At 40.4% G+C, this 27,115-nt stretch overlaps 3 protein-coding genes across 28 annotated transcripts in view; 1 reads left to right on the plus strand and 2 right to left on the minus strand.

Annotated features, from left to right (window-relative positions):
- LOC110532384 (solute carrier family 35 member E2A) overlaps window positions 1-7,371 on the minus strand; it is a 22,383-nt gene extending 15,012 nt beyond the window's left edge. The window contains exons 1-2 of one of the 3 annotated variants that reach the window (XM_036988327.2): window positions 7,103-7,359; window positions 3,131-3,216 (exon numbers count right to left, since the gene is read on the minus strand). The gene's annotated coding sequence lies outside the window, so the exon portion shown is untranslated. Of the gene's footprint in view, window positions 1-2,185; window positions 2,319-3,130; window positions 3,217-7,102 lie in introns of those variants that run through there. The other 2 variants (XM_036988328.2, XM_036988330.2) reach the window with 2 other exon arrangements.
- Window positions 7,372-7,426: 55 nt separating this feature from the next.
- LOC110532385 (uncharacterized) lies at window positions 7,427-21,479 on the plus strand. 2 transcript variants are annotated; one of them, XM_021616249.3, is made up of 9 exons: window positions 7,427-8,125; window positions 9,664-9,760; window positions 10,067-10,238; window positions 10,449-10,597; window positions 10,872-11,048; window positions 13,161-13,277; window positions 13,495-13,581; window positions 13,686-13,833; window positions 19,106-21,479. In XM_021616249.3, the coding sequence occupies exons 1-9, from the start codon at window positions 8,112-8,114 to the stop codon at window positions 19,126-19,128; spliced, it is 984 nt and encodes a 327-aa protein (XP_021471924.1). In that variant the 5' UTR covers window positions 7,427-8,111; the 3' UTR covers window positions 19,129-21,479. The 2 variants fall into 2 exon arrangements, with proteins under 2 accessions (XP_021471924.1, XP_021471925.1); XM_021616250.3 differs by lacking the exon at window positions 10,872-11,048 and having other exon boundaries at window positions 7,930-8,125.
- Window positions 21,480-22,068: 589 nt separating this feature from the next.
- LOC110532386 (NAD kinase) overlaps window positions 22,069-27,115 on the minus strand; it is a 38,989-nt gene continuing 33,942 nt past the window's right edge. For 11 of the 23 annotated variants that reach the window (XR_016483350.1, XR_016483348.1, XM_090184753.1 and 8 more), the window contains 3 exons: window positions 25,678-25,835; window positions 24,798-24,880; window positions 22,069-24,372 (listed from right to left, as the gene is read on the minus strand). Coding sequence is in view for 13 of the 23 variants with exons in the window: in XM_090184753.1 (XP_090040879.1) it covers window positions 24,225-24,372; window positions 24,798-24,880; window positions 25,678-25,835 (389 nt within the window). In the remaining 10 variants the exon portion in view is untranslated. Of the gene's footprint in view, window positions 24,373-24,676; window positions 24,881-25,079; window positions 25,591-25,677; window positions 25,836-27,115 lie in introns of those variants that run through there. The other 12 variants (XR_016483343.1, XR_005053292.2, XR_016483347.1 and 9 more) reach the window with 3 other exon arrangements.

A 27,115-nucleotide genomic window follows, 5' to 3' on the forward strand; every position in this document is an offset into this window, starting at 1 on the left:
CTGATAGACATACGAGAGACATACGGGTCAATATGATCACAAGAACGTTGAGCAAAAATCCCAGAACCACACGGGGGGACCTAGTGAATGACCTGCAGAGAGCTGGGACCAAAGTAACAAAGCCTACCATCAGTATCAGGGACTCAAATCCTGCAGTGCCAGACGTGTCCCCCTGCTTAAGCCAGAACATGTCCAGGCCCGTCTGAAGTTTGCTAGAGAACATTTGGATGATCCAGAAGAAGATTGGGAGAATGTCATATGGTCAGATGAAACCAAAATATAACTTTTTGGTAAAAACTCAACTCGTCGTGTTTGGAGGACAAAGAATGCTGAGTTGCATCCAAAGAACACCATACCTACTGTGAAGCATGGGGGTGGAAACATCATGCTTTGGGGCTGTTTTTCTGCAAAGGGACCAGGACGACTGATCCATGTAAAGGAAAGAATGAATGGGGCCATGTATCGTGAGATTTTGAGTGAAAACCTCCTTCCATCAGCAAGGGCATTGAAGATGAAACGTGGCTGGGTCTTTCAGCATGACAATGATCCCAAACACACCGCCCGGGCAACGAAGGAGTGGCTTCGTAAGAAGCATTTCAAGGTCCTGGAGTGGCCTAGCCAGTCTCCAGATCTCAACCCCATAGAAAATCTTTGGAGGGAGTTGAAAGTCTGCGTTGCCCAGCAACAGCCCCAAAACATCGCTGCTCCAGAGGAGATCTGCATGGAGGAATGGGCCAAAATAGCAGCTACAGTGTGTGAACCTTGTGAAGACTTACAGAAAACGATTGACCTCTGTCATTGCCAACAAAGGGTATATAACAAAGTATTGAGAAACTTTTGTTATTGACCAAATACTTATTTTCCACCATAATTTGCAAATAAATTCATTACAAATCCTACAATGTGATTTTCTGGATTTTTTTTTCTAATTTTGTCTGTCATAGTTGAAGTGTACCTATGATGAAAATTACAGGCCTCATCTTTTTAAGTGGGAGAACTTGCACAATTGGTGGCTGACTAAATACGTTTTTGCCCCACTGTATACACACACATACACACACGTATATATAATGTATATATACATACACACATGTATACACACACACACACACACACACACACACACACATATATTCAGTCAATAAAAAACAAGGGCCATTTAAGATTAATTTATTGAAACTGTAATACACTACCGTTCAAACGTTTGGGGTCGCTTACAAATTTCCTTGTTTTTGAAAGGAAACCTTCTAGGCAGAGTTCCAAAGAAAAAGCCATATCTCAGACTGGCCAATAAAAAGAAAATATTAAGATGGGCAAAAGAACACAGACACTGGACAGAGGAACTCTTCCTAGAAGGCCAGCATCCCAGAGTCGCCTCTTCACTGTTGACGTTGAGACTGGTGTTTGCGGGTACTATTTAATGGAGCTGCCAGTTGAGGACTTGTGAGGCCTCCGTTTCGCAAACTAGACACTAATGTACTTGTCCTCTTGCTCAGTTGTGCACCGGGGCCTCCCACTCTTTCTATTCTGGTTCGAGACAGTTTGCGCTGTTCTGTGAAGGGAGTAGTACACAGCATTGTACGAGATCTTCAGTTTCTTGGCAATTTCTCGCATGGAATAGCCTTCATTTCTCAGAACAAGAATAGACTGACGAGTTTCAGAAGAAAGTTATTTGTTTCTGGTCATTTTGAGCCTGTTATCAAACCCTCAAATGCTGATGCTCCAGATACTCAACTAGTCTACAGATTGCCAGTTTTATTGCTTCTTTAATCAGAACAACAGTCTTTAGCTGTGCTAACATAATTGCAAAAGGGTTTTCTAATAATCAATTAGCCTTTTAAAATTATAAACTTGGATTAGCTAACAACTTGCCATTAGAACACAGGAGTGATGGTTGCTGATAATGGGCCTCTGTACACCTAATGTAGACATTTCATTTAAAAAAAATCTGTAGTTTCCGGCTGCAATAGTCATTTACAATATTAACAATGTCTACACTGTATTTCTGATCAATTTGATGTTATATTAACGTACAAACATTTCTTTCAAAAACAAGGACATTTCTAAGTGACCACAAACTTTTGAACGGTAGTGTAAATACGCTCAGTCTTTATCAAACTACTGTTTTTGCATAATTACAGTGTGGAACCTGTTAATGCCGATTCCAATTCTAAATGCCACTTACAGTTCGCAAAGTAGGGTCGTTGCTGACGTTAGTTACCACAGCCACAAAGTCTTAAACCCTCCTGTTTCTACAAATTTGATTTGAAAAATTCTGATTTTAAACCTAACCCCTAACCTTAACCACACTATTAAACTTTTGCCTTTCCTTAAATTAATACCAAAAAGCAAATGTTTTTTTCCATTAATTTTTACGATTTAGACCATTTTTACTTTGTGGCTGTAATAGGAAGTAACAACCACAAAATTATGCAATTATTCGAAAACTGCAGCTCATTGTTGGAACACATTTTCCCCACTGTCAACCAGTCCATTTAGAATTTTTGATTCAACTGTCATCATTTGGCAAGGAATGTGGCTTGTGTATCATATCAGTTAGATACGTTTTATAGGCATTTATTTCAGTAGCACGTGGGTGTAGAGGGAGCGGTAGGAACGCAATTGAGTGAGTGAGAGACAGAGGGGAAAGGGTGAACTGTGTGATGCTTGGCTTTGCTTATTTTTTTATTGTGTCCCAGAAGACCGATAGAGATAGGCCGTTACCTGTGCCAATTAGCTATCTAGCATACTCCGAACACCTGTGTGTAAGTTAACTAGGGAGGAAGTGAAGCTCGTCAACTGGAGGCACAGTTTATGGACCTGTGCAAAACTGCTACAGTAAGTGTATATTTTTTTAATTGTGTAAACAACAATTCCGACACTGTGATTTAACGCATAGAATATTTATATATTCCTTAAATCCATTATTTTACTTTTAGGTTGTGTGTATTGCTAGATATTACTGCAATGTTGGAGCTAGAAACACAAGCCTTTCGCTACACCCGCAATAACATCTGCTTGTGACAAATAAAATAAAAATTATAAACATATGATGATATGCACATATGCTGATATGCCCCATTTCATGCCGGCGCAAAATAATCTTTCCAATTTAAAAATATACACTTACTGCAGCAGTTTTTCACAGATCCATACACTATGTGCCTCCAGTTGACGAACGACACTTCCTCCCCACATTCAAAACAACTGGGAACCCTGAAAAATAAAGGTCAAATCATGATGTCATTGATCTTCAGGTTGGAAAGTCAGAGCTCTAGAAAGAGGCATGCGTTTCGGAGTTGGAATTCCAAGTTGGATGACTGTTCAAATCGGTTTTTCCCCGAGTTCCCAGTTGTTTTGAACACATTGAAGTCAGAGATTTCCGAGTTCCATTTGTTCTGAACACGGCATAACACACAAGTGTTGGGAGCACAATAGATATCTAATTAGCACAGACCTACATCTTCAGTCTGTCTTCCGTAAACAAGTGCTGTAAAGTGGCGATACGGCCAAGTGGGAACACCAACCCTACCTAACAAGATGTGAAGTAATTTACGTTTTGTTTTGGGAAAATTATTTCTCGCTGATATGAAAGATATGTTCTAGGGATGCACGATATAACGGTAAGCATATCGGAATCGGCTGATATTTGCTAAAAATGCCAACGTCGACATTGGCCCGATGTCTAGTTTAACGGCGATGTGATGTCAAAGTTGATATGCATACCTATATGACGTAGATAGATGATGTAATGACGCCATGAAAAATACAGCACTACTCAGTACAAAAGCAGAAAAATACTAAGCATACACTTCCAACAACTCAACAAGTTCAAGTCGAGCAGTCATTTGAAAGAGTAAGAACATTTCAGGGAGAGAACTCAAAGGCGAAATCCAATAACGCCAAGATAATGTCATTTATTGCCCTTGACAATCAACCGTTCTCTGTCGTGGATGATGTTGGCTTTTGCCGACTAGTCAAGCACCTCGAGCCCCGGTACACCCTACCAAGTAGGCACTATTTTTCAGATGTTGCCCTACTGGAATAACACAGTATTGTTGAAACGCACATCCAGTCACTGCTATTAGCTTCACAACTGACATTTGGACCAGCGATGTCAGCCCCATGATCATGCGAAGTCTGACAGCACAGTGGGTTGACGAGGATTTCGTACTGAGGAAAGCCGTATTACATGCTCAAGAATGTGCTAGTTCTCATACTGCTGCTGCCATTTCAATGGCATTTGAGAACATGTTTGAAACTTGAAAACATGAACACACTCCTAGCTCCATTCAAACAACTGACTCGAGAAAAAAGCTCATCAACTGTGTCTGCAGCAGACGTGATACCCTCTGTCATGGCATTGAAATGCCTGCTCAAAACTGCTGACACAGACCATGGGGTTAAAACTCGCAAATGTCTTCTACAAGGGGCTGTGAACAAGCGATTTGGTGGCATTCTCGCTGAGCCTCGTCACTGTGTCGCCACCATACTCGATGCTAGGTACAAGAACCGCTACTTTGATACAGCCAAGAAACAGGGTTTATGTGAAATGTTACAGACGTAGCTGGACAAGATGGAAACGGCCAGTGACAGTGCGTTCCGAGGAAGAAAGGCCACGGACAGACAGAGCTGATTTATTTATTTAATGACGCAAGTCAGTTAAGAACAAATTATTATTTACAATGACAGCCTACCCCTGCCAAACCCAGACGACACTAGGCCAATTGTGATGAAATCCCAGTTGAGACTGAACAAATGAACAACGTAACAGCACAGGAAGTAAGTGAAAACAAATGGTTTTGACTATGTTTTACTGGTAATGGGGACATACATTAATGCCAACAAAATGACTTTTTGGTCAGTGTTTGTGTGTGTTTTCAACCATTTAACTGTACTAGAATGCTTAAGGCCGCTAAAATTTTAAATATTGGTTATCGGTATCTGTTTTTTTTTGGCAAGGAAAATATCGGTATCGGCCAAAAATGTCATATCGGAGCATCCCTAATACGTTCCTTATGTTTCCAAAAGAGTAGCACAAGCGATGCCTGTAAATGTTTAGAGCAAGCGTCAGGGATCTTAACAAAACTCATCTGGTCTGAAGATACAATTGTCAACAGGTGCTAAAGTAGTAGTGTCTATGAATGGCGTAGTTTACACAGAGCCAATTGTGGGCGAATGTAATGACTGAAAACCCTACATGTGTAGAATTGGTTTTGAGAACCCCGGGTTACATAAATTGTAGAGTAATAATATTACATTGTATTGCACTCTAAACGTATTTCACAGATCCCTTGACCAACATCTTTTAATGTGTTGTTGGTACTAATATTCATTTAAAAAAAATGAAATGTAAACTCAACAAAAAAGAAATGTCCTTTTTTCAGGACCCTGTCTTTCAAAGATAATGCGTAAAAATCCAAATAACTTCACAGATCTTCATTGTAAAGGGTTTAAACACTTTCCCATGCTTGTTCAATGAAACATAAACAATTAATGAACATGCACCTGTGGAACGGTCGTTAAGACACTAACAGCTTACAGACTGCACGGAGGCATGAGGACTGCAGATGTGGCCAGGGCAATACATTTAAATGTCCGTACTGTGAGACGCCTAAGACAGCGCTACAGGGAGACAGGACAGACACAGTTTATCTACCGTGTCCTGTGTTGCATATCATCGATGCGGTGCGTATCGTTGCTCCAATGTGTACCTAACCATGAACATCAATGCCTTTCTTAAAATCAATACACAGAAGTATATATTTTTAAACCTGCATATTTAGCTAAAAGAAATCCAGGTTAGCAGGCAATATTAACCAGGTGAAATTGTGTCACTTCTCTTGCGTTCATTGCACGCAAAGTCAGTGTATATGCAACAGTTTGGGCCACCTAATTTGCCAGGATTTTACATAATTATGACATAACATTGAAGGTTGTGCAATGTAACAGGAATATTTAGACTAATGGATGCCATCTCACAGCAAGAACTGGCAAATCTGGTGCAGTCCATGAGGATGAGATGCACTGCAGTACTTAATGTAGCTGGTGGTCACACCAGATACTGACTGGTATTTTGATTTTGACCCCCCCTTTGTTCAGGGACACATTATTCCATTTCTGTTATTCACATGTCTGTGGAACTTGTTCAGTTTGTCTCAGTTGTTGAATCTTGCTATGTTAATACAAATATTTACACATGTTAAGTTTGTTTATATATTGTTTTATCTGGAAGCAGACCCCATGCAGTAACTCCGTGGACCCATAGCTGTGGGAAGTAAGGGTGCTGCAGCACCCACTGAAAAATGAGAATAAATAAATATAAGCATAATTTAAGTAGTGCACCGGGCCTTTAATAGTCCTGTTTAAGCAACCGACATAGCAGTCTGCAGCGCCAGCACCCGTTGACAAAACTTTCTCAGCACCTGAACCCCTGTTCTGAGTCATCAAAGTTACTCAACCCATGTCTGGAAAATAGTCTTCATTAGTGAGTTGCTTGTAGTTAAACAATGATACACTCGATATTAAAGGCAATACTGCCGGGCACACGTTTCTGACAGTGCACGAATGTAATAAGTCAGATCCACATAGCGATTAAAATGCAGGACTGGTGCAAAGGTCGGTGTAGTTAAAGTAGCCTGTATCTTCATTTATATAGGAACCACAAATAAATACGTACAAGCCGGTTTACATTGGCAGGTTACATATGAATACATAAAGCAGAAATATTATAAATATTCCTAATGCTGCCTCTGGCATCCTCGTTCATCACGTTTTCGCTCATTTTACACAAGACCAAAAGCTAGCTAAAACGGCATAGTTGTCTGGCAAGTATCTGACGTTAGCTAACTAGTTTACTATTTGACAAACTAGCTAGCTACCGTTACTGTAACATTAACTGACAAGCCAAATTCACCAGCTGATTAGCTATAGTAGCTAGCTAAAAGTGAATGTGCTTGTGTCTCAAATAGCCTACTCGTGAAAATTCTCATTTATTGAATGAATGAACGCGCTGTTCATTGATAAAAAATATATATATATTTATATTTAAAAGGCTATTAAACTCAGCTTGTAGATGCAGTAAATGTTGGAATTATCTTACCAAGTGGTGCCACCTAGTTAACGTTAGTTATGCAATTCCGATTTCTGGTATACGAGTTCCAAACAGTCGCTAGCATAAGGATACCACGGTTAGTTAGTTACCACAGCCACAAAGTAAAATTGCTATTGTACAAATGTATAAAAACAAAAATAAGCTTTTTGGTCCTAATTTAAGGTTATGGTTGGGCTTTGACTTAGCAGTGTGGTTAGGTTACAAAACTGATTTTAAGACGATATTTATTTTTAAATAGGCGGGGTCTATGCATTTGTGGCTGTAGTTACAAATGACGACCGGACACCACCCCCGCTTGGTGGACTTTCAATTACTTTCACGGAGTTTAGCGATGGCTCGAGCCCACTGTCAAGACGACAACTCCGCCGCAGCACCATTTCCAAATTTCAAATAACACAGATGTCCCTGAATGTAGTTTTGAATAGATAATACATGGACCAGGCGAATGTACATGTTTATAGTGGAGGTTGGATACGTTTGTATTGTCTATGTTTACAATGTCTAATGCGTTGATTAGTGGCTTGGGGAGTCATTATGCCCCCTTGTGGTTGAACATTTTCCTTGCAACCTCATCAAGGGTGTGTTCAATATGCAACGTTTCGATGGTTGGGATGAATGCAGAGTTTGCAAATCTTTACTGGTTTGCGAATGCAAAGTGTATTTTAAGCCGCTGTGCTAAAGAAAACTAAACAAATCATCGTACAGTGTTCAGCACCATCCCTGTTCTAAAACATTCACGATTGACTATTGTTATGATATTGACTGGACCCGTTTTCAAACAAGTACGTGCATGTTATGCATGCTGAATACACCTCAGAAAGACGTCAGACATATACACTTGTAAGCGGAACTGTGGCGTTATGGTTTGCACACCGCCATTAAAACTCAAAAAAATATGTGGCGTGAATACGTTTGAATTTAGCAGCCAATGTGGGCCTGCTTGCTGAGATGTAGAAACATCAAGAACACGATTATCTAGTTACTATTTCACTTAAAAATGGAAGAGATACGGTGAGTTTATGAGCGCGACTTATTAACATAATTACAATCATCGATGTAGTGTTAGTTTAGTGACAGGATGTGATTTGAGTTCCGTTTCCAACATTCTTTCGTTTGGTGTGTCCATTGCCAGAAGATACCGACCCTACCGTTACGCTTGTTTACACTGAGCTGAACTGGGGTCGGAACTCCGTCATGGTTACATTAATGCCATGTCAGAAACTTGGGCATTTCTGATTTGCTAACCTAGGGGGTTAGAGTCAGATCCTGAGTTTCCCACTTATGAAGTATCAGAATCAACCAGGTCGTAGTTGCAAATGAGAACTTGTTCTCAACTAGCCTACCTGGTTAAATAAAGGTGAAAAAAATGGGAAGGTCTAGACACAAACAACTTCAGTTAATTTTAATTGGAGGTCTCAAGTTTCAGACATGACTTGATTGCGGCATAAGACACTTGGAGCAGGTGCAATATATAGGTCAGAATATGTACCTCATTGCAGGGATGGGATATGCCACTGTACTCCAAATGTTACCTGTATCCACACAGCACCATTGAGAAGATTGAAATACTGCTAGTTTTCCTGGGAAACTGACCTTTTCGTCCTCATGCTAGCTAGCAGTAGCCACAGCAGCCATAATGGAATGGCATGTTGCATTGAACAACAAAGGTGCTGATACTGCCATTCCAAAATGGCTGCGGTGGCTCTTTTAATCCGACTTCGATACCGAAGTGACTTTTTCGTAACAGGTTAGGAAAAGGGTTAGGGTTAGAGAAAATGCTCTTCTAACCTGCTATGAAAATCACTTTGTATTGAAGTGGCGTGAAACATGTGTCCTGACAAAAGGGCAGTTTTCTGGGAAAACTAGCAGTATTTCAATCTACTCTATGTATCAGTGTGGATAAAGGTACAATTTGGAGTACCGTGGCATATCCCATCACTACATTTAGGTATGTTTTCCAAACCATATCTCGTAAACCCTATGCCATGGCTGTCTGTCACCAGATCTCAACCCAATTGAACACATTCTGAAGCGGTACTTGAAACAGCATTTTCCACCACAATCAAAAAAACACAAAATTGAATTTCTCATGGAATAATGGTGTCGCATCGTTCCAATAGAGGTCCAGACACTTGAAGGGTGGCAGGTAGCCTAGTGGTTAGAACGTTGGAGGAGTAACCGAAAGGTTGCTGGATCGAATCCCCGAGCTGACAAGGTACAAATCTGTCGTTCTGCCCCAGAACAAGGCAGTTAACCCACTGTTCCCCGGTAGGCCGTTATTGTAAAGAAGAATTAGTTCTTAACTGACTTGACTAGTTAAATACATTTAAAAAATAGAAAATATAATCTATGCCAAGGTGTATTGAAGCTGTTCTGGCTTGTGATGACCCAACACCCTATTAAGACACTTTTATGTTGGTTTACTTTATTTTGGCAGTTACATATATCTCATCATGGATCTATGAATATGACAAATTATTATGCGTATATCAGCCATTCAATATACATTTGAACCTAGTAATTAATATCCACATATATTTCTATTTCAGTCCACTGTTGAGCAATCAGCCTTGGGAGGGCTCAGATCTCCCATCCCCAAACCTGAGACCAAGGCACCAGGAACTGATCCCAACGCCATGTGGCCCGGTCAGAAAAAAATCCCAATTGTTCTCCTTATACACAGAGTAGACATTGTCACATTTATCTGTTCTAGCTGTTGCTTGAATTGGGAACCAGAGTCCTATTCCGTTCAACATTCTTCCTGCACTGTTGTGTCACTCAACTCTGTAAACATGTTTCTCTTATCACATGAATAAGAATGTAGGCTACATGTTCACAGCATAAGAAGAATGTTCCTTTGTCTTACTCAGAAATTTGCACCCATTTTGATTGAATAGGGCCCTAGGTGTCTGTGTGTAAAGAAAGTTTATATGCTTGGCTTTCTCCCCACAGATAAAGCCTTGGTCAGAGCTGTCATGCTTGGTGAAGCTTTACTTCTGCTTCACCATCGCCTCTCTACTGGCACTATTGGCCCTCACACTGACAAACATCTACAGGCAAAGCATGGCAACGTACAGCTATGAGGACGACTTCACTGTATCTCTCATCCAACTGGTTGGAATTTGTAAGTGGCATGTCTTACATTAGTGGCAATAGCAACAGAGTGCCAACTCCTTACTGTATCCAGACATGAACACATTACGAAATATTCAGAGAAAATAAATGTAATCCCCAATTCTGATCACCCCATGTCAGCATTCTTCTATGGTTAAATCCTGATTATGCCACCTACACCAATACTGTATCACACACAGTCTTCTTTATGTTTCTCCAGTGTTCTGCATATACTACATCACCAGGGGAATCCTGCAGGAGAACAGGCAGGAGTTGATAGTGTTTGTCCTCAGTGTGTTGGTGGTCATGATGCGCTCTGTGGTCAACTTCATGGTGCTCCCTCTCCAGGATAGAAAGGACCTGCTTCTGGTACGCTGCATGTGGACCGACAAAATTAAACCAACTCCTATGTCTAATCCAGGGTCATGTTCAGTACGGTATACCGTAGCAAAGTGTTTCGCAACAGAAAACAACAATCTGTGTTCTCATTGGACAAGTTCAGGTACTACCTCCCCGTTTAAAAACATATTCTCCCTACGGAACACGGCTCAATTGTGACCAGACGTGATTGTGCATGTGCTTATGTCACAGGTGCTGTTTGAATAGCTGAGGTAGTGAATCAGTGTGTGTGCTTGTGTGGTAGGTGCGGTTTGTGTGCATCCTGTGTGTGGGCGTGGTCCATGTCCTGTGCGCCACTCTGCTCATCCAAAGGCCCAACATGATGGCCTTCCGGGTGGGCGGAGCTCTGGAGAGCTTCCAGGAGCAGTACTTCCTGATCAACCTGTGCTTCTCCATGGTCACCTTTGACCTACAGGCCCAGGTACCGCCACATTCCACATGTGTCATAATACATTTCTGACACACAACAACCATTTTCTTCCGACAGATGGCGTCATTCTAACACGTTGTGTTGCCTTGACATTGAGCATCTTTGGTGCAGATATGTATGATTGCCTTCAGGGTATTTTTTTGTATTTATAAGGATCCCTATTATTCCTGGGGTCCAAACAAATGAAGGCTAAAATATAACAGTACATATAACATAATTATACCAATACATATCCACAATGCATTTCTAATATCACCGTACAAGCATGTGTGTAGAGTGAGTGTGTGTGTCTTGTCACAGTCCAAGGTGTAGTTTTATGGTTTTTAAACCTGATTTTACTGCTTGCATGTTACTTGATGTGGAATATAGTTCCATTTAGTCATGGCTCTGTGTAGTACTGTGCATTTCCCAGATTCTGTTCTGGACTTGGGGACTGTGAAGAGACCTCTAGTGGCATGTCTTGTGGGGTATGCATGGGTGTCTGAGCTGTGTGCTAGTAGTTTAAACAGACAGCTCGCTGCTTTCAACATGAAAATACCTCTCACAAAGACAAGTAGTGATGCAGTCACTCTCCTCTACTTCGGGCGATGAGAGATTAACATGCATGTCATTGATGTTAGCGCTCTGTACATTTAAGGGCCGGCCATGCTGCTTTGTGCTGGGCCAACTGTAATTTGCCTTTGTCCCTCTTTGTGGTGCTATGACTGGGCAGTAGTCCAGGTGCAACAACTCAAGCCTGTAAGACTTGTTTTGTTGATAGCAATTTCAAGAAAGCAGAGCAGTTCTTTCTCCCTATCTTAGCTACCATTACATCAGTATGTTTTGACCATGACAGTTTACAATCCAGGGTAACACCAAGCAGTTTAGTCTGCTCAACTTGCTCAATTTCCACATTCTTCATTATGCAATTTAGTTTAGGATTTAGTGAATGATTTGTCCCGGATATATTGCTTTTAATTTTAGAAATATTTAGGACTAGCTTATTACTTGTCACCCATTCTACAACCGACTGCAGGTCTCTGTTATGTGATGCAGTGATTTTACTTGCTGTGGTAGCTGACGTGCATAACGTTGAGTCATCAGCATACATAGACACACAGGCTTTACTCAGTGCCAGGTCAGTAGGAAAGATTGAAAAAAGTAAAGGGCCTAAACAGCTACCCTGGAGTATGCCCGACTCTACATTGATTGTTGGAGAGGTTTCCATTAAAAAACACCCTCTGTTTTCTGTTAGACAGAACTCTCGATCACAATATAGCAGGGGATGTAAAGTCATAACAAAAAAGTTTTTCCAACAGCAGATTATGATCGATAATGTCAAAAGCTGCACTGAAGTCTAACAAAACAGATCCAACAATCTTTTCAATTTCTTTCAGCCAATCATCAGTAATTTGTGTAAATGCTGTACATGTTGAGTGCCCTTCCCTATAAGCATACTGAAAATCAGTTGTTAATTAGTTTACTGTGAAATAGCATTGTATCTGGTCAAACCATTTTTTCCAAAAGTTTACTAAGGGATCGCAACCGGTTGATTGGTCAGCTGTTTGAGCCAGTAAAGGGTGCCTTGCTGTTCTTGGGTAGCGGAATTACTTTTGCTTCCGTCCAGGTCTGAGGGCTCACACTTTCCTGTAGGCTTAGATTGAAGAGGTGGCAATATAGTCCGCTATCATCCTCCATCATTTTCCATCCAAGTTGTCAGACCCAATAGCTTGTCATTGTTGATAGACAAGTTTTTTTCTCCTCGCCCTCACTAACTTTACGGAATTCAAAATTATAATGCTTGTCTTTCATAATTTGGTCAGTTATGCATTGATGTGTTGGTTCAGAATTTGTTGTTTGCAAGTCATGCCTACGTTTGCTAATCTTACAAATGAAAAAAATAATTAAAGTAGTTGACAATATCAGTGGGTTTTGTTATGAATGAGCCATTTGATTCAGTGAATGATGCAGCAGAGTATGCCGTTTTGTCCGAAATTTAATTTAAGGTGCTCTAAAGGTGGTCCTTTTTATCAGGGCCATTCATACATCAGGGTCTTTGGGATGGAGCTGTACTAGATTTATAGTTGGAATAATCTGTGGCTGGTTTTTCTGTTTCTTTGTCAGCTGTGCCTTTGCATACTGATTATGACGTCAGGTACAACTATGTCCTTCACGAACAGCATCATCCTGGGCTTTGGAGTGGTCTGGGCCTGCCTTACCGCAGCCATGGGGGCTATCGCAGTGAGTAACAAGTATCAAGAGAATAAAATATGTAATTTAATAATTAGTGTGCACTGCACAAGTGCATAAACAGTAGAACATAAATCACAATGAAATACTACACCCATAAAGTATGTGAACTCAATTGAATGAAGGATGGTGGAAATAATTTTTAGATTGTAAGCACCTATGAAGTGCATACATCATGTAAAACCGGTTTATCTGTCCTTTGTTCCAGGTTTTAAAAGAAACCAAGCCGCTGGTTTGGGTCTTTGTTCTTCTTAATGTGCCGGAGGTGGCCTACTTCGTGTACCTGATGTACAGGGTGAGCTGTGAAAGCCAGTGGTTGAACTGATCTCAAATCAGATCTTTAGGGAAAGTATGGTGAATGGTTGCTCTGAGATGGACTTCGTGGTCTTCTGATTTCAGATCAGTGTACACTGGGGGCAGGATAAGACGTATACACTGGAGGCCGCTGCTGTGACTGGAGCGGGGATCTCAGTGCTGATCAAAGGCGTGCTTTTCTGGTCTCTCTTCCGATTGGCGCGCAGCTTCGGCCAGGGCCTGAGGGAGAGGAGTGAGTAGATTACTGCCTGTATTTTTTCCTTCACCTGTTCCACTGTATGTTTACCAGGAGTCAATATACTCAGGCTAGACTAGAACAAGGCTCATAGACGACACAAACATTCCCCCAAAAAATGTACACATTGAAGGAGCATTTGTATTAACAAATTTTTGTTATGGGCACAGTAAAACAGTCTTTCCAAGAACTTCTGACTGAAATCATGAAACAGACCTTCAACTACAGTTGAAGTCGGAAGTTTACATACACCTTTGCCAAATACATTTAAACTCAGTTTTTCACAATTCCTAACATTTAATCCTAGTAAAAATTCCCTGTTTTAGGTCAGTTAGGATCACCATTTTATTTTAAGAATGTGAAATGTCAGAATAATAGTAGAGAATGATTTCTTTCATCACATTCTCACCCCACCACACTGGCTTAAGGGGCGTTGCACTAATAATTGGGCTGACTAGGGAAACATTCCCGCTGTTCTGTTCTTAGTGCCAGTCTGCACGTTCAAACTAAAACATTGTAACTAATAATGGCATCTTTATGCTTTCATTAATAAAATGATAAAAATACACTTTCAAAATGCCGATGTTTATTTAGTTATGGATCCATAACGAATTACTATGGGAATAAATATCAGAAATATCCTCCAATCCTCTATATGTAATTATTGGCAGAGAGTCACGTCATACTGTAGGCGACATGAGTCTCCACTAGTGTTGAGTAATGTGCTGTTAAAAGTTGTGTACGTCTTATTTAAAGAGTGTAATGAAGTCAGAAGCAAAAGGATTTGAAGCAATAGCCTACAACTATTTTAGCACAGTTTTGCGCTGCTCTGAGACAAGCATTGGGACTGGTCTTAATAAATCAATGAGACTTTTATTTTCACTGAATCTCCGTTTGGGTATTGGTTAGACTATAATTAGAAAATGAGGGTGTAGAAATGTTATGCTATTAGTGTAACCTTTATTTGAACTAGGCAAGTCAGTTAAGAACAAATTCTTATTTACAAGGACAGCCTACTCCTTCCTCCCCAAAGGGGAATTGAACCCTGGTCTCCCACGGACACTGGATTTTAGCTAAATAGCCCAGTACTGTACTCCCGACCGTCACGTTGTACAGCGCCATATTTTCCGTTCCATTCCAACGGAAATCAAGGGTTTTTCGTTTTCCTTGGAACAGAAACTCCATAATATTAATCAAATTAATCCCAAACTCTAGTAGTAATTGGAACGGTAGAGACAAATTATGTGACATTGTGGTTACAAGATGCTGTGTTTTATTTACAGTAGTGATGGACAGCTGGTGGCATTTTGAAAACAGGTTTTCAAACACTTGTAGCCTGATTAGCAGGACAGTAGACTCTTTTTGCCCAGCTACTGTAGGTGTGAACATCCCAGTACATGCAATGTATTCGATGCTTATGTACTCTGATTGCTACATTTAACTCAAAACAGTACAGTATTTTGTCATCAACATCTTGATGCTTTCATTAATAAAATAATAATTACTCTTTCAAAATTGGTATGTTTATTTAATTATGGATCCATAACGAATTACTATGGGAATAAATATCTTTGAATTACAGAAATATTGGAACAAAGTTGTCTAATGAAGGTAAACATTGTTGCTTACTGGAAAATACTCTTTCAAACACACGGTCACGTTGTACAGCGCCATTATGGCTATTAGCAGGGCTATATTTTGCCCTTTATGGGTGGCGCACAATTGTCCCAGTGTTTCTTTTCCTCTAAAAACATAAATGTTTTAGCCTTAACAAATATTACTTTGGACTTTATTCAGATTTATAATCACTCTCTTTTGTTTTTTTGAAAACGTAATAACCTCATATCATTATATATTATCAAGTTGATGACACAGTCATATAGCCGGCACCTACATAAAGCTGAGTGACTCACTCAATCATGGCTTTGGATAAAAATAAATAAGTACCGACATTCTTTCTGATGGTCTTTTAATAAAGAAATGTTTTGATTACCTTACCTGGACACCATGTACAGTATTATAAAAGCCCATTATGGGGCTATTAGCAGGACAATATACTTTTACCAACACCTCTCTGTATTTTGATACTTTGTGGATGGGGGCTCCCGCAGTGTAAAATGCATTGCTACAGATGCAGGTTCGATACCCGTGCCGGCCGCCACCGGGAGACATCGGCCATCGGCTTTTGGTTTTAATTTAGAATCCTCCAATCCTCTATATGTGACTCTCCGCAAATAATTGTGTCATATTTTTCGATATACTGTAGGTGACATGAGTCTCACTAGTGTTGAGTAATGTGCTGTTAAAAGTGGTGTAGGTCTTATTTATTTAAAGAGCATATTGAAGTTAGAAGGATTTGAAGCAAAAGCCTACAACTACAACTAAAAGCAAAAGCCTACAACTATTTTAGCACCATTTCACGCTGCTCTGAGACAAGCATGGGGACTGGTCTTGATAAATCAGAGATTTTTATTTTCTTAATCTCCTTTTGGGTATTGTTAGACTAGAATTAGAAAATTAGGGTGTAGAAATGTTATGCTCTTAGTGTAACCTTTTTATTTAACTAGGCAAGTTAGTTAAGAACAAATTCTTATTTATAAGGACCGCCTACTCCTTCCTCCCCATCGGGGAATTGGACCCCGGTCTCCCGCGTGCCCTGCCCGCACGACACGGGATTCTTTAGCTAAATAGCCCAGGACTATACTCCTGTGACATTGTACAGCGCCATATTTTCCGTTCCATCCTAACAGAAACCCAGAGGGATTTTTGTTTTTCTTGGAATAGAAACACCATAATATTAAGCAAGTACCAGTCAAAAGTTTGAACACACCTACTCATTCAAGAGTTTTTTTATTTTTACTATTTTCTACATTGTGGAATAATAGTGAAGGCATCACAACTATGAAATAACACATGGAATCAGTTAAGAACAAATTCTTATTTACAAGGACAGCCTACTCCTTCCTCCCCGATCTCCCACGTGCCCGCATTCCCTAGTACAGCCATTATTGAAGTCTATCAAATGCTTCTCAGAGATAGCACTAGCACTAACTAGCATTAATGGTAACAGTGGTTCACACTTAAATAATGTGCCATAGAATACTGCAACTTTTAAAGGAGGAACCACTGTAAAGCCAATTTATGCTTGCTCCAGTGATGCGATCCGGAGGCTCTGTACAGAGGGCGTGATGCAACTGCAAAGCCCCCGTAGCCTTGCAGAGGCCAAATCGAGCTCACGGAGTACCGTACGCTTCCCAAATGTTTTAACAATGCAGAGGACTCCGTATAGCTCCGCATTGACATGATTGGTTGTCTGTAGATGGGGGCGGGAGGTCCTGAATAAAACAAACTTCCTTGACAACTTCCTTCACAACAGCTCTGCGAAGCATGAATGCAGATGCTGTATCACCGTAAATGCTGTACAGCCAATGCAGATGTCAGATTGACCATGCAGTGTTAATGAACAAAATAACTATGGGGTTTATGTGCATGGCACAGCCATATGGGCTACCCAGACCAGTAACATAATTAAACTCAAATATGCCATTCTATTATTTCAAAAATACATTTTATTAGTCTTATGTTTCTAAGGAGATGCCTAAAATAAATACATGGGACTGTGTGAATTAGGTTCTAAAAAACATTGCCAGATACAGTGGGTCAAAAAAGTATTTAGTCAGCCACCAATTGTGCAAGTTCTCCCACTTAAAAAGATGAGGCCTGTAATTTTCATCATAGGTACACTTCAACTATGACAGACAAAATGAGGGGAAAAAAATCCAGATAATCACATTGTAGGATTTTTTATGAATTTATTTGCAAATTATGGTGGAAAATAAGTATGTGGTCAATAACAAAAGTTTCTCAATACTTTGTTGGCAATGACAGAGGTCAAACGTTTTCTGTAAGTCTTCACAAGGTTCACACACTGTTGCTGCTATTTTGGCCCATTCCTCCATGCAGATCTCCTCTAGAGCAGTGATGCTTTGGGGCTGTTGCTGGGCAACACGGACTTTCAACTCCCTCCAAAGATTTTCTATGGGGTTGAGATCTGGAGACTGGCTAGGCCACTCCAGGACCTTGAAATGCTTCTTACGAAGCCACTCCTTCGTTGCCCGGGCGGTGTGTTTGGGATCATTGTTATGCTGAAAGACCCAGCCACGTTTCATCTTCAATGCCCTTGCTGATGGAAGGAGATTTTCACTCAAAATCTCACGATACTTGGCCCCATTCTTTCCTTTACCAGTCGTCCTGGTCCCTTTGCAGAAAAACAGCCCCAAAGCATGATGTTTCCACCCCCATGCTTCACAGTAGGTATGGTGTTCTTTGGATGCAACTCAGCATTCTTTGTCCTCCAAACACAACGAGTTGAGTTTTTACCAAAAAGTTCTACTTTGGTTTCATCTGACCATATGACAATCTCCCAATCTTCTTCTGGATCATCCAAATGCTCTCTAGCAAACTTCAGACGGGCCTGGACATGTACTGGCTTAAGCAGGGGGACACGTCTGGCACTGCAGGATTTGAGTCCCTGGCAGCGTAGTGTGTTACTGATGGTAGGCTTTGTTACGTTGGTCCCAGCTCTCTGTAGGTCATTCACTAGGTCCCCCCGTGTGGTTCTGGGATTTTTGCTCACCGTTCTTGTGATCATATTGACCCCACGGGGTGAGATCTTGCGTGGAGCCCCAGATCAAGGGAGATTATCAGTGGTCTTGTATGTCTTCCATTTCCTAATAATTGCTCCCCACAGTTGATTTCTTCAAACCAAGCTGCTTACCTAATGCAGATTCAGTCTTCCAAGCCTGGTGCAGGTCTACAATTCTGTTTCTGGTGTCCTTTGACAGCTCTTTGGTATTGGCCATAGTGAAGTATGGAGTGTGACTGTTTGAGGTTGTGGACAGGTGTCTTTTATACTGATAACAAGTTCAAACAGGTGCCATTAATACAGGTAATGAGTGGAGGACAGAAGAGCCTCTTAAAGAAGAAGTTACAGGTCTGTGAGAGACAGAGTTCTTGCTTGTTTGTAGGTGACTAAATACTTATTTTCCACCATAATTTGCAAATACATTCATTAAAAATCCTACAATGTGATTTTCTAGATTCTTTTTCACAATTTGTCTGTCATAGTGGGAGAACTTGCACAATTGGTGGCTGACTAAATACTTTTTTGCCCCACTGTACATTTCTTTACAAGGCAACATACCGTAAATCTGTCTGTAAAGAGTATAAGACGAACTAACCCGAGTACTTTGTCTCTCTCGCTCTCCAGTGTTTTCATCGGACAAGCAGTAAAGTGCCGTCATGAGAAGGAAGTGGCTACGGTTACACAGGATGGATAAGCAACAATTTCTACATTTTGTAACAACTCTCTGGCTCTGACCAATGTTTGAAGTTAGGAACTAGAGGGAAATGCACTCAAATGGGCATTGGACCGGTCTGTTTTTACTGAAGATGATTTCACTGCAAGTGCCTTCGGAAAGTATTTAGACCCCTTTACTTTCCCACATTTTGTTACAGCCTTATTCTAAAATGGGTGAAATAAAAAAATAAAAATCCTCAGCAATCTACACACAATACCCCATAATGACAAAGTGTAAACAGGTTTTTAGAAATGTTTGCTCATTTATAAAAAATAAACATCTTATTTACATAAATATTCAGACCCTTTTCTATAAGACTCGAAATTTAGTTCAGATGCGTCCTGTTTCCATTGATCAACCTTGATGTTTTGACAACTAGATTGGAGTCCACATGTGGTAAATTTGGATATGGAAAGGCACATGCCTGTCTAGATAAGGTCCCACAGTTGACAGTGCACGTCAGAGCAAAAACCAAGCCATGAGGTCGAAAAAATTGTCTGTACAGCTCCGAGACAGGACTGTGTTGAGACACAGATCTGGGGAAGGGTACCAAAAAATGTCTGCAGCCTTGAAGGTCCCCAAGAACACACTGGCCGTCATTCTTAAATGGAAGAAGTTGGCTGACCGTCCAAAATGAGCAATCGGGGAGAAGGGCCTTGGTCAGGGAGGTGACCAAGAACCCGATGGTCACTCTGACAGAGCTCTAGAGTTCCTCTGTGGAAATGGGAGAACTTTCCAGAAGGACAACCATCTCTGCAGCACTCTTCCAATCAGGCCTTTATGGTAGAGGTGCCAGACAGAAGCCATTCCTCAGAAAAAGGCACATGACAGCCTGCTTGGAGTTTGCTAAAAGGCGCACAAAAACTCTCAGATCATGAAAAACAAGATTCTGGTCTGATGAAATGAAGATTGAACTCTTTGACCTGAATGCCAAGCGTCACTTCTGGAAGAAACCTGACACCATCCCGACAGTGAAGCATGGTGGTGGCAGAATCATGCTGTGGGGATGTTTTTCAGTGGCAGGGAGTGGGAGACTAGTCAGGATCAAGGCAAAGATGAACGGAGCAAAGTACAGAGAGATCCTTGATGAAAACCTGCTCCAGAGCACTCAGTACCTCAGAATGGGGTGACGGTTCACCTTCCAACAGGACAACAACCCTAAGCACACAGCCAGGACAATGCAGGAGTGGCTTCGGGACAACTCTCAATGTCCTTGAATGGCCCAGCCAGAGCCCTGACTTGAACGACGCTCCCCATCCAACCTGACAGAGCTTGAGGATCTGCAGAGAAGAATGGGAGAAACTCCCCAAATACAAGTGTGCCAAGAAGACTCGAGGCTGTAATTGCTGCCAAAGGTGGTTCAACAACATACTGAATAAAGAGTCTGAATACTTATGTAAATGTTACATTTCCATAAAAAAAATAAAACACAATTTGACCTTTATCATTATAGGGTATTGTGTGTAGATGGAGGAGGGGGGGGGGGGGGGGGGGGACATTTAGTCAAGTTTAGAACAGGGCTGTAATGTAACAAAATGTGGAAAAAGTCAAGGGGTCTGCATACTCTCCGAAGGCACTATAAGTTACAAAACACTGTAAACTAATTATTTTATAATAGCTGATGAGCACCACTGATTAATTTGTGAGTCTGAAAGGATTACTTTTATTACATTTTACCTACTTCTAGAGGATTCATCTCAGTATGTTGGATAATGCTTACCCTTTAATGTGCCTACAACACGTACAGTGAGATGTTAAGTTCTTTGGAGTCTGGAGAACCAGTTTACAAGGCCAAATGCACAATGTAACTTCTGAAACAGCTACTGTATGTAAATCAATGCAGATATTCTGTACAACAATTATCTTTTTAGGGTCACTTTGCTTTTACCATAATTATGAACGGATTATCACTTTTACCTTATTATTTAAAGTGTGCTTGTTGTAAAATAAACCAAAGACAATGTTCAGTGGCATTCAAATACATCCATTGGAAATTGTGCCCTGTCTATGAAATGGTTTATTTGAGAGGTTTTATACTGCTAACTTTAGTTTTCTGTTTTGGTGAACAATATTTATAATTTCATATACAGTAGTATATTGCTATGTATTAACTACTTTTGATATGTCCATTGTCTATGCACTGCCCAAAATATCTTAAGTTTCATTAATCGTTGTTGAAAGACTGAACATCTTTATAGGTTTTCGCTGCACTTTATTGATTGGTTGACAACCCATTATCGTGTTTTTGTAAACTGCAGGTTCTCAATAAAATGATGAAATAAGGGTTGCAGTAAACTCCTTAATTATAATTTAGGAAGAGAAGTGAACTGCTGGGAAAGACCATACTTCCTCAAATATTCAATAAGTAATAAAGCTGTCTTTTTCCTTGTTCTTAGTCACTTACAAAAAGAGGGGTCAAATTAATCTGACCTCAACATGCATGAAAAACAATAACGCAGCATTTGAATATTTCAAGGTATCACCAAACAAAAAAAATGAACACAATTCATTGGCTCATTAATATATTACTATGTATTAACTACTCGACATTTCCATTTTAAATGCACTGTTAGAAATGTAGTAGTCTTTATATTGATTAAAAGTTGCTCACATTGCTGAAAGCCAGTTAACACATGATTATCTATTTGGTAATTGCAGTAAGCTCCTTTGTTGCTTAATAAAAAATTTAAAATTAAGGAAGAGACACCACTGCTGTGAAAGATATTACTTCCTCAAATTGTGGGTTCCATTTTTCTTTGTTCCTGGACACACACATGAAAGGGGTAGAATTCATTGGATGACAAATGCAGCACATTAATGTTTCAACAAGGATCACAAAATAATACCAAACCAATTGAAAATGAACACATACTGACAATAGATTGGCTCTCTTTATTTATTAAAGTGCTCTGGAAAAATATAATTTATTTCAGAAACAATATTTACAAAGTGATAGGCTCTCAGAGTTGGAGAAGTCTACAAAACAAAGTTTAAAGTGAGAATAACTGACATAGAAAGAACAATAGGAATAAGGTCCTTCATCCAAAAGGTCCCACAAAATATATCACATTGGGGGAAGTTTATATGATTGGCATGATTTCAGTGCAACTGGTTTGTAAGGCAAAGTTCACAACTGCCTTTACTTCAGGAGAGAAAACACTGTACTCTCTCTGAAAAATAAAGTATAGTAGCATACAAAGACAAATGGATTTCTTCCAGATGTTTCCAAACTATATCTCCCTAACAACTGAAGGGACTGCCATTAACTTGAAAAGACTCCACTCCAAATTCCATTGAAAGAGGACATTTGTTTTTCTACTTTGAGAAAATAGATATAGTTAAACTGACTTACTGTACTAATCATATACATATCAATATACAAAAACGTACCAGAGATTTATATTTCAGCAATGATAGTGTAAACTGGTTAATAAATATATCAAGCATCATAAATGAGAAAATAAGGAATGATTGATTGACTAGAGTTACCTGGTCCTCTTGCAGGGTGTGGTGCGCTGGTATCCACAGAGCTTAGACCAGTTTTTCCATCAGGGGAAATTTCACTTGCCCATCCAACACACACAATGTACGTAGTAAACTCGTACACTATAATTTGTCCGTCAGATAGAAGAAAAACCCTCACACCATAACATTTGATCAAGTCGGTATTTCAGAGCTTGTCAAGAAGTGGGGTGAGTGTTGCAGTCTCATTTGGTAAGGCAGGCCACTACCTTGTAGAATCTGAATGCCTTCAATCTCTCAGCATACTGCAATAACAGTCAGACACCATAGGTCAGGGGTTGACAACCCTGGTCCTGGAGTGGCACAGCAGGGTTTAGGTCCATCCAGACACTACACCAGAATCTACTCATCACCTCACCAACTGAGCTAATTATTCAATATCATTAATGGGCTAAAGTCCACCTACCTGGCCTCCCATGTCTAAAGAAAAAACAAAACTCAAAAACCTGGGGTGGTAAAAACCCTGTAGACTCACAATCGCTTTGATTGTAAACAATAGAATTACAATGGAATCAACTTATGCATCCCACTTGACTATGAAACGAATAACATAGTAGAGCTATGGCTTTATAGTGAAAGGCTATGAAGACATCGAGTTGTGGTCTCATCTCACCTGGAATGGACTTCAGTTCTTAATGTTCGTGCCATACTCTTTTGACATTACACCCGGTCAGACACCACAGCGTTGTTGTTGTAGACAGAGTAGTTAAGATACGCAACATTAATGTAAGATTAACATTTGTACAAGCCATTTGAGAAGCTTGAATATGAGGAATACTGAAGATATGATTATGTTACACCTGCACTAAGATGTAAATACGATTTAAGAAAATTAAAGTTATGTAAACCTTCATTGATTATGATAATATAATTTAACAGTTTAAGGCACAATCTATACATTGATTTCATTATTGCAGAGTAGAAGCAATTCTGCTATTCCTGAAGTAGTAATAATACATTTTATTTTAGGGATTGTATCAAAAGGTCAATCATTACTATAAAATACATTTTCAACTCCATATCCCCAAGAACATTGGTTCTTGATAAAAGTCCCCACTGACAACAGTCATTATATATGTGTTATATGTTGAGAAGCTTGGGGTTGATCCGTAGCTCAGTATTACTTTGTCTCACAGGTTAACTTTAACCTGGATTGTTTTCAGTCAGACATGAGACAATCTGGTTGTTGGCATAAAAATACCATTTCAACAATCTTTTTAAAAGGGTGTGAAATTCTTAACAGTAAGGGATGATCTAGAACCAAAACAAATTCATCTCTGGAGGATGTTGATTGCAAATTGACCTGATGGAATCCAACTGAAGTCAAAGGGTGCGTTCCAGATATAGGATCGCTGTATCATTTTGCTGTGGTATGTTAAACACTTGTCCAGGTATTGTAAAGATCGAATTTGATTTTTGAAGAACTGCGCAGAATCTGTGCATCTGGAATGCACCCAAAATGGTGTACTATGAGAATGGTGTTACGGGGAGTCGAGGTTGTTGGCGTCAGAACACGTCCTCCTTGGAGCTAAGGTAGTTCTGCTTCTTTCTCACATTCCAGTGTAAACATTGTGCCAGGCTCTCGAACCAGTCGTTCACGGGATCCTGGAAACAGATGGAGGGAACGGGGAAGCAGGAAGTGGTGATGGTAATGCTGGAGATGAAGAAAGAAAAAGACAAAAGAGCAAACGTCACAGTCAATCAGGTATGACTGGGAGGCATGCAAGGTATTCGCAACCCCCACCCCCAAACAATGACAAAAGAGACACTTGAAACTGGCTGACTAACTTCCTAAAAGGAGTCCTCTGTTACTGGTATATCAATGGTCTGCCAGCATTTCAGTGACAAGGAAGATAATTATCTCTGGCTGCATGAAGGAAAACCACTACAGAACATCATGTGATGTGCAATTGTTGTCTCGAGTACATGAAACTGGTCAATTCTGTGTATTTAGGCACCTTGCGGGAGTTAGATGAGTTGAGTTCATCAGGCTATCTTCCATGTTTATCAGCTTTTGTTTGGTGGTATTTTGACTAGGGGGGAGGTTGCGATGACTGAGGGGGCCAAAAGGTCACGCACTTGTCTCCATGGCAGATCTCTTGTCTCTTCCTCCCATCTAATGACACCCAGGCTGTATTCCTGGAGTCACGTGACAGCATGATCTGAGCGTGACAGACGGAACAGAAGATAGGAATCCAGATGAACGACCAGTTAAAGACAACAAAAGTCTAGCAGTAAATGTCAGTGTGTATTATAAGCAATGTCCTCATTGCCATGCATCACCAGTGACTGAAAGAGTACGCATTGTGGTAGCTGTGTGTCAGACTGGTCATTGGTTACCTTTGTGTACTGTTCTTTTTTTAAATATTTTTTTTTTGAATTTTATCCCTTTTTCTCCCCAATTTCGTAGTATCCAATTGTTGTAGTAGCTACTATCTTGTCTCATCGCTACAACTCCCGTACGGGCTCGGGAGAGACGAAGGTTGAAAGTCATGCGTCCTCCGATACACAACCCAACCAAGCCGCACTGCTTCTTAACACAGCACGCATCCAACCCGGAAGCCAGCCGCACGCACCAATGCGCCGGAGGAAACACCGTGCACCTGGCCACCTTGGTTAGCGCACACTGCGCACAGCCCGCCACAGGAGTCGCTGGTGCGCGATGAGACAAGGACACCCCTACCGACCAAGCCCTCCCTAACCCGGGTGACACTAGGCCAATTGTGCGTCGCCCCACGGACCTCCCGGTCGCTTACGACAGAGCCTGGGCGCGAACCCAGGAACTCTGATGGCACAGCTGGCGCTGCAGTACAGCGCCCTTAACCACTGCGCCACCCGGGAGGCCCTTTGTGTACTGTTCAATAAACATTTTCTGGAGAGGAGAAGTAAATGGATAATGGCAGTATGGTGAATGCATGTGTGTGTATGAATGTGTGTGTGTGTGTGTGTGTGTGTTTACCTTGAGTTCCACCCCAGCAGGCACCACTATGGGTCTGAAGGACAGTGAGTGTGGGCAGATGGGGGTGATCATGATGGCCGGCACGTTGGGGTGAATCATGGAGGCTCCGGCTGCTACCGCGTACGCAGTGCTGCCCGTAGGAGTCGACACGATCACACCTGAGACAACACAAACAGTCTGAGACATCACTACTTTGACCGCTACACCACCAACACCCAAGCCTAAAAACACCAACAACAAGCTGAAAGAAGTTCCAAAACACAGCAAACCATACCCAAGACAACGGAAATACTTCTGACATTCTGAGAGGCTTTCAGAAAGAGAGTTACTAGGAAGTAGTGAAGGACAGATAGCAAAGCAAAGACTAAACTTTGCCATCTCAGCCAAATCTACCAACAAGGCGAGCTGCAACAGTATGCACCACTAATAGAACATCAGTACCATGTTTGTATTTGAACAGATTTCTCCCTCGTGGCTTGTACACAAGCAGTAAGCAGTCATATAAACATCATAGTATAACGACCAGTTACAGCATCTAAACTAGAGGTCGACCGATTATGATTTTTCAACGCTGATACCGATACTTGGAGGACCAAAAAAAGCAGATGCCGATTAAATCGGCAGATTTTTTATATATAATATAAATATATATGTAATAATTGACAATTACAACAATACTGAATGAACAATGAACACTTATTTTAACTTAACATAACACATAAATAAAATCAATTTAGTCTCAAATAAAAAATGAAACATGTTCAATTTGGTATAAATAATGCAAAAACAGTGTTGGATAAGAAAGTAGAAATGCAATATGTGCCACGTAAAAAAAGCTAACGTTTAAATTCCTTGCTCAGAACATGAGAACATATGAAAGCTGGTGGTTCCTTTGAACATGAGTCTTCAATATTCCCAGTTAAGAAGTTTTAGGTTGTAGTTATTATAGGAATTATAGAACAATTTCCCCCTATACCATTTGTATTTCATATACCTTTGACTATTGGATGTTCTTATAGGCACTTTAGTATTGCCAGCCTAATCTCGGGAGTTGATAGGCTTGAAGTCATAAACAGAGCTGTGCTTCAAGCATTGCTAAGAGCTGCTGTTTGAATTAATGCTTACGAGCATGCTGCTGCCTACCACCGCTCAGTCAGACTTCTCTATCAAATATCAAATCATATTCTTAATTATAATATAATAAACACACAGAAATACGAGCCTTTGGTCAATTAATATGGTCAAATCCGGGAAACTATCATTTCAAAAACAAAACATTTATTCTTTCAGTGAAATACGGAACCGCTACGTATTTTATAGAACGGGTGGCAACCCTAAGTCTAAATATTACTGTTACATTGCACAAGCTTCAATGCTATGTCATAATTATGTACAATTCTGGGAAATTAATTACAGTCTTTGTTAGGAATAAATGGCC

Source organism: Oncorhynchus mykiss, chromosome 9, assembly GCF_057628025.1.
Source record: "Oncorhynchus mykiss isolate SJ-2025 chromosome 9, ASM5762802v1, whole genome shotgun sequence".
Lineage (NCBI taxonomy): Eukaryota > Metazoa > Chordata > Actinopteri > Salmoniformes > Salmonidae > Oncorhynchus > Oncorhynchus mykiss.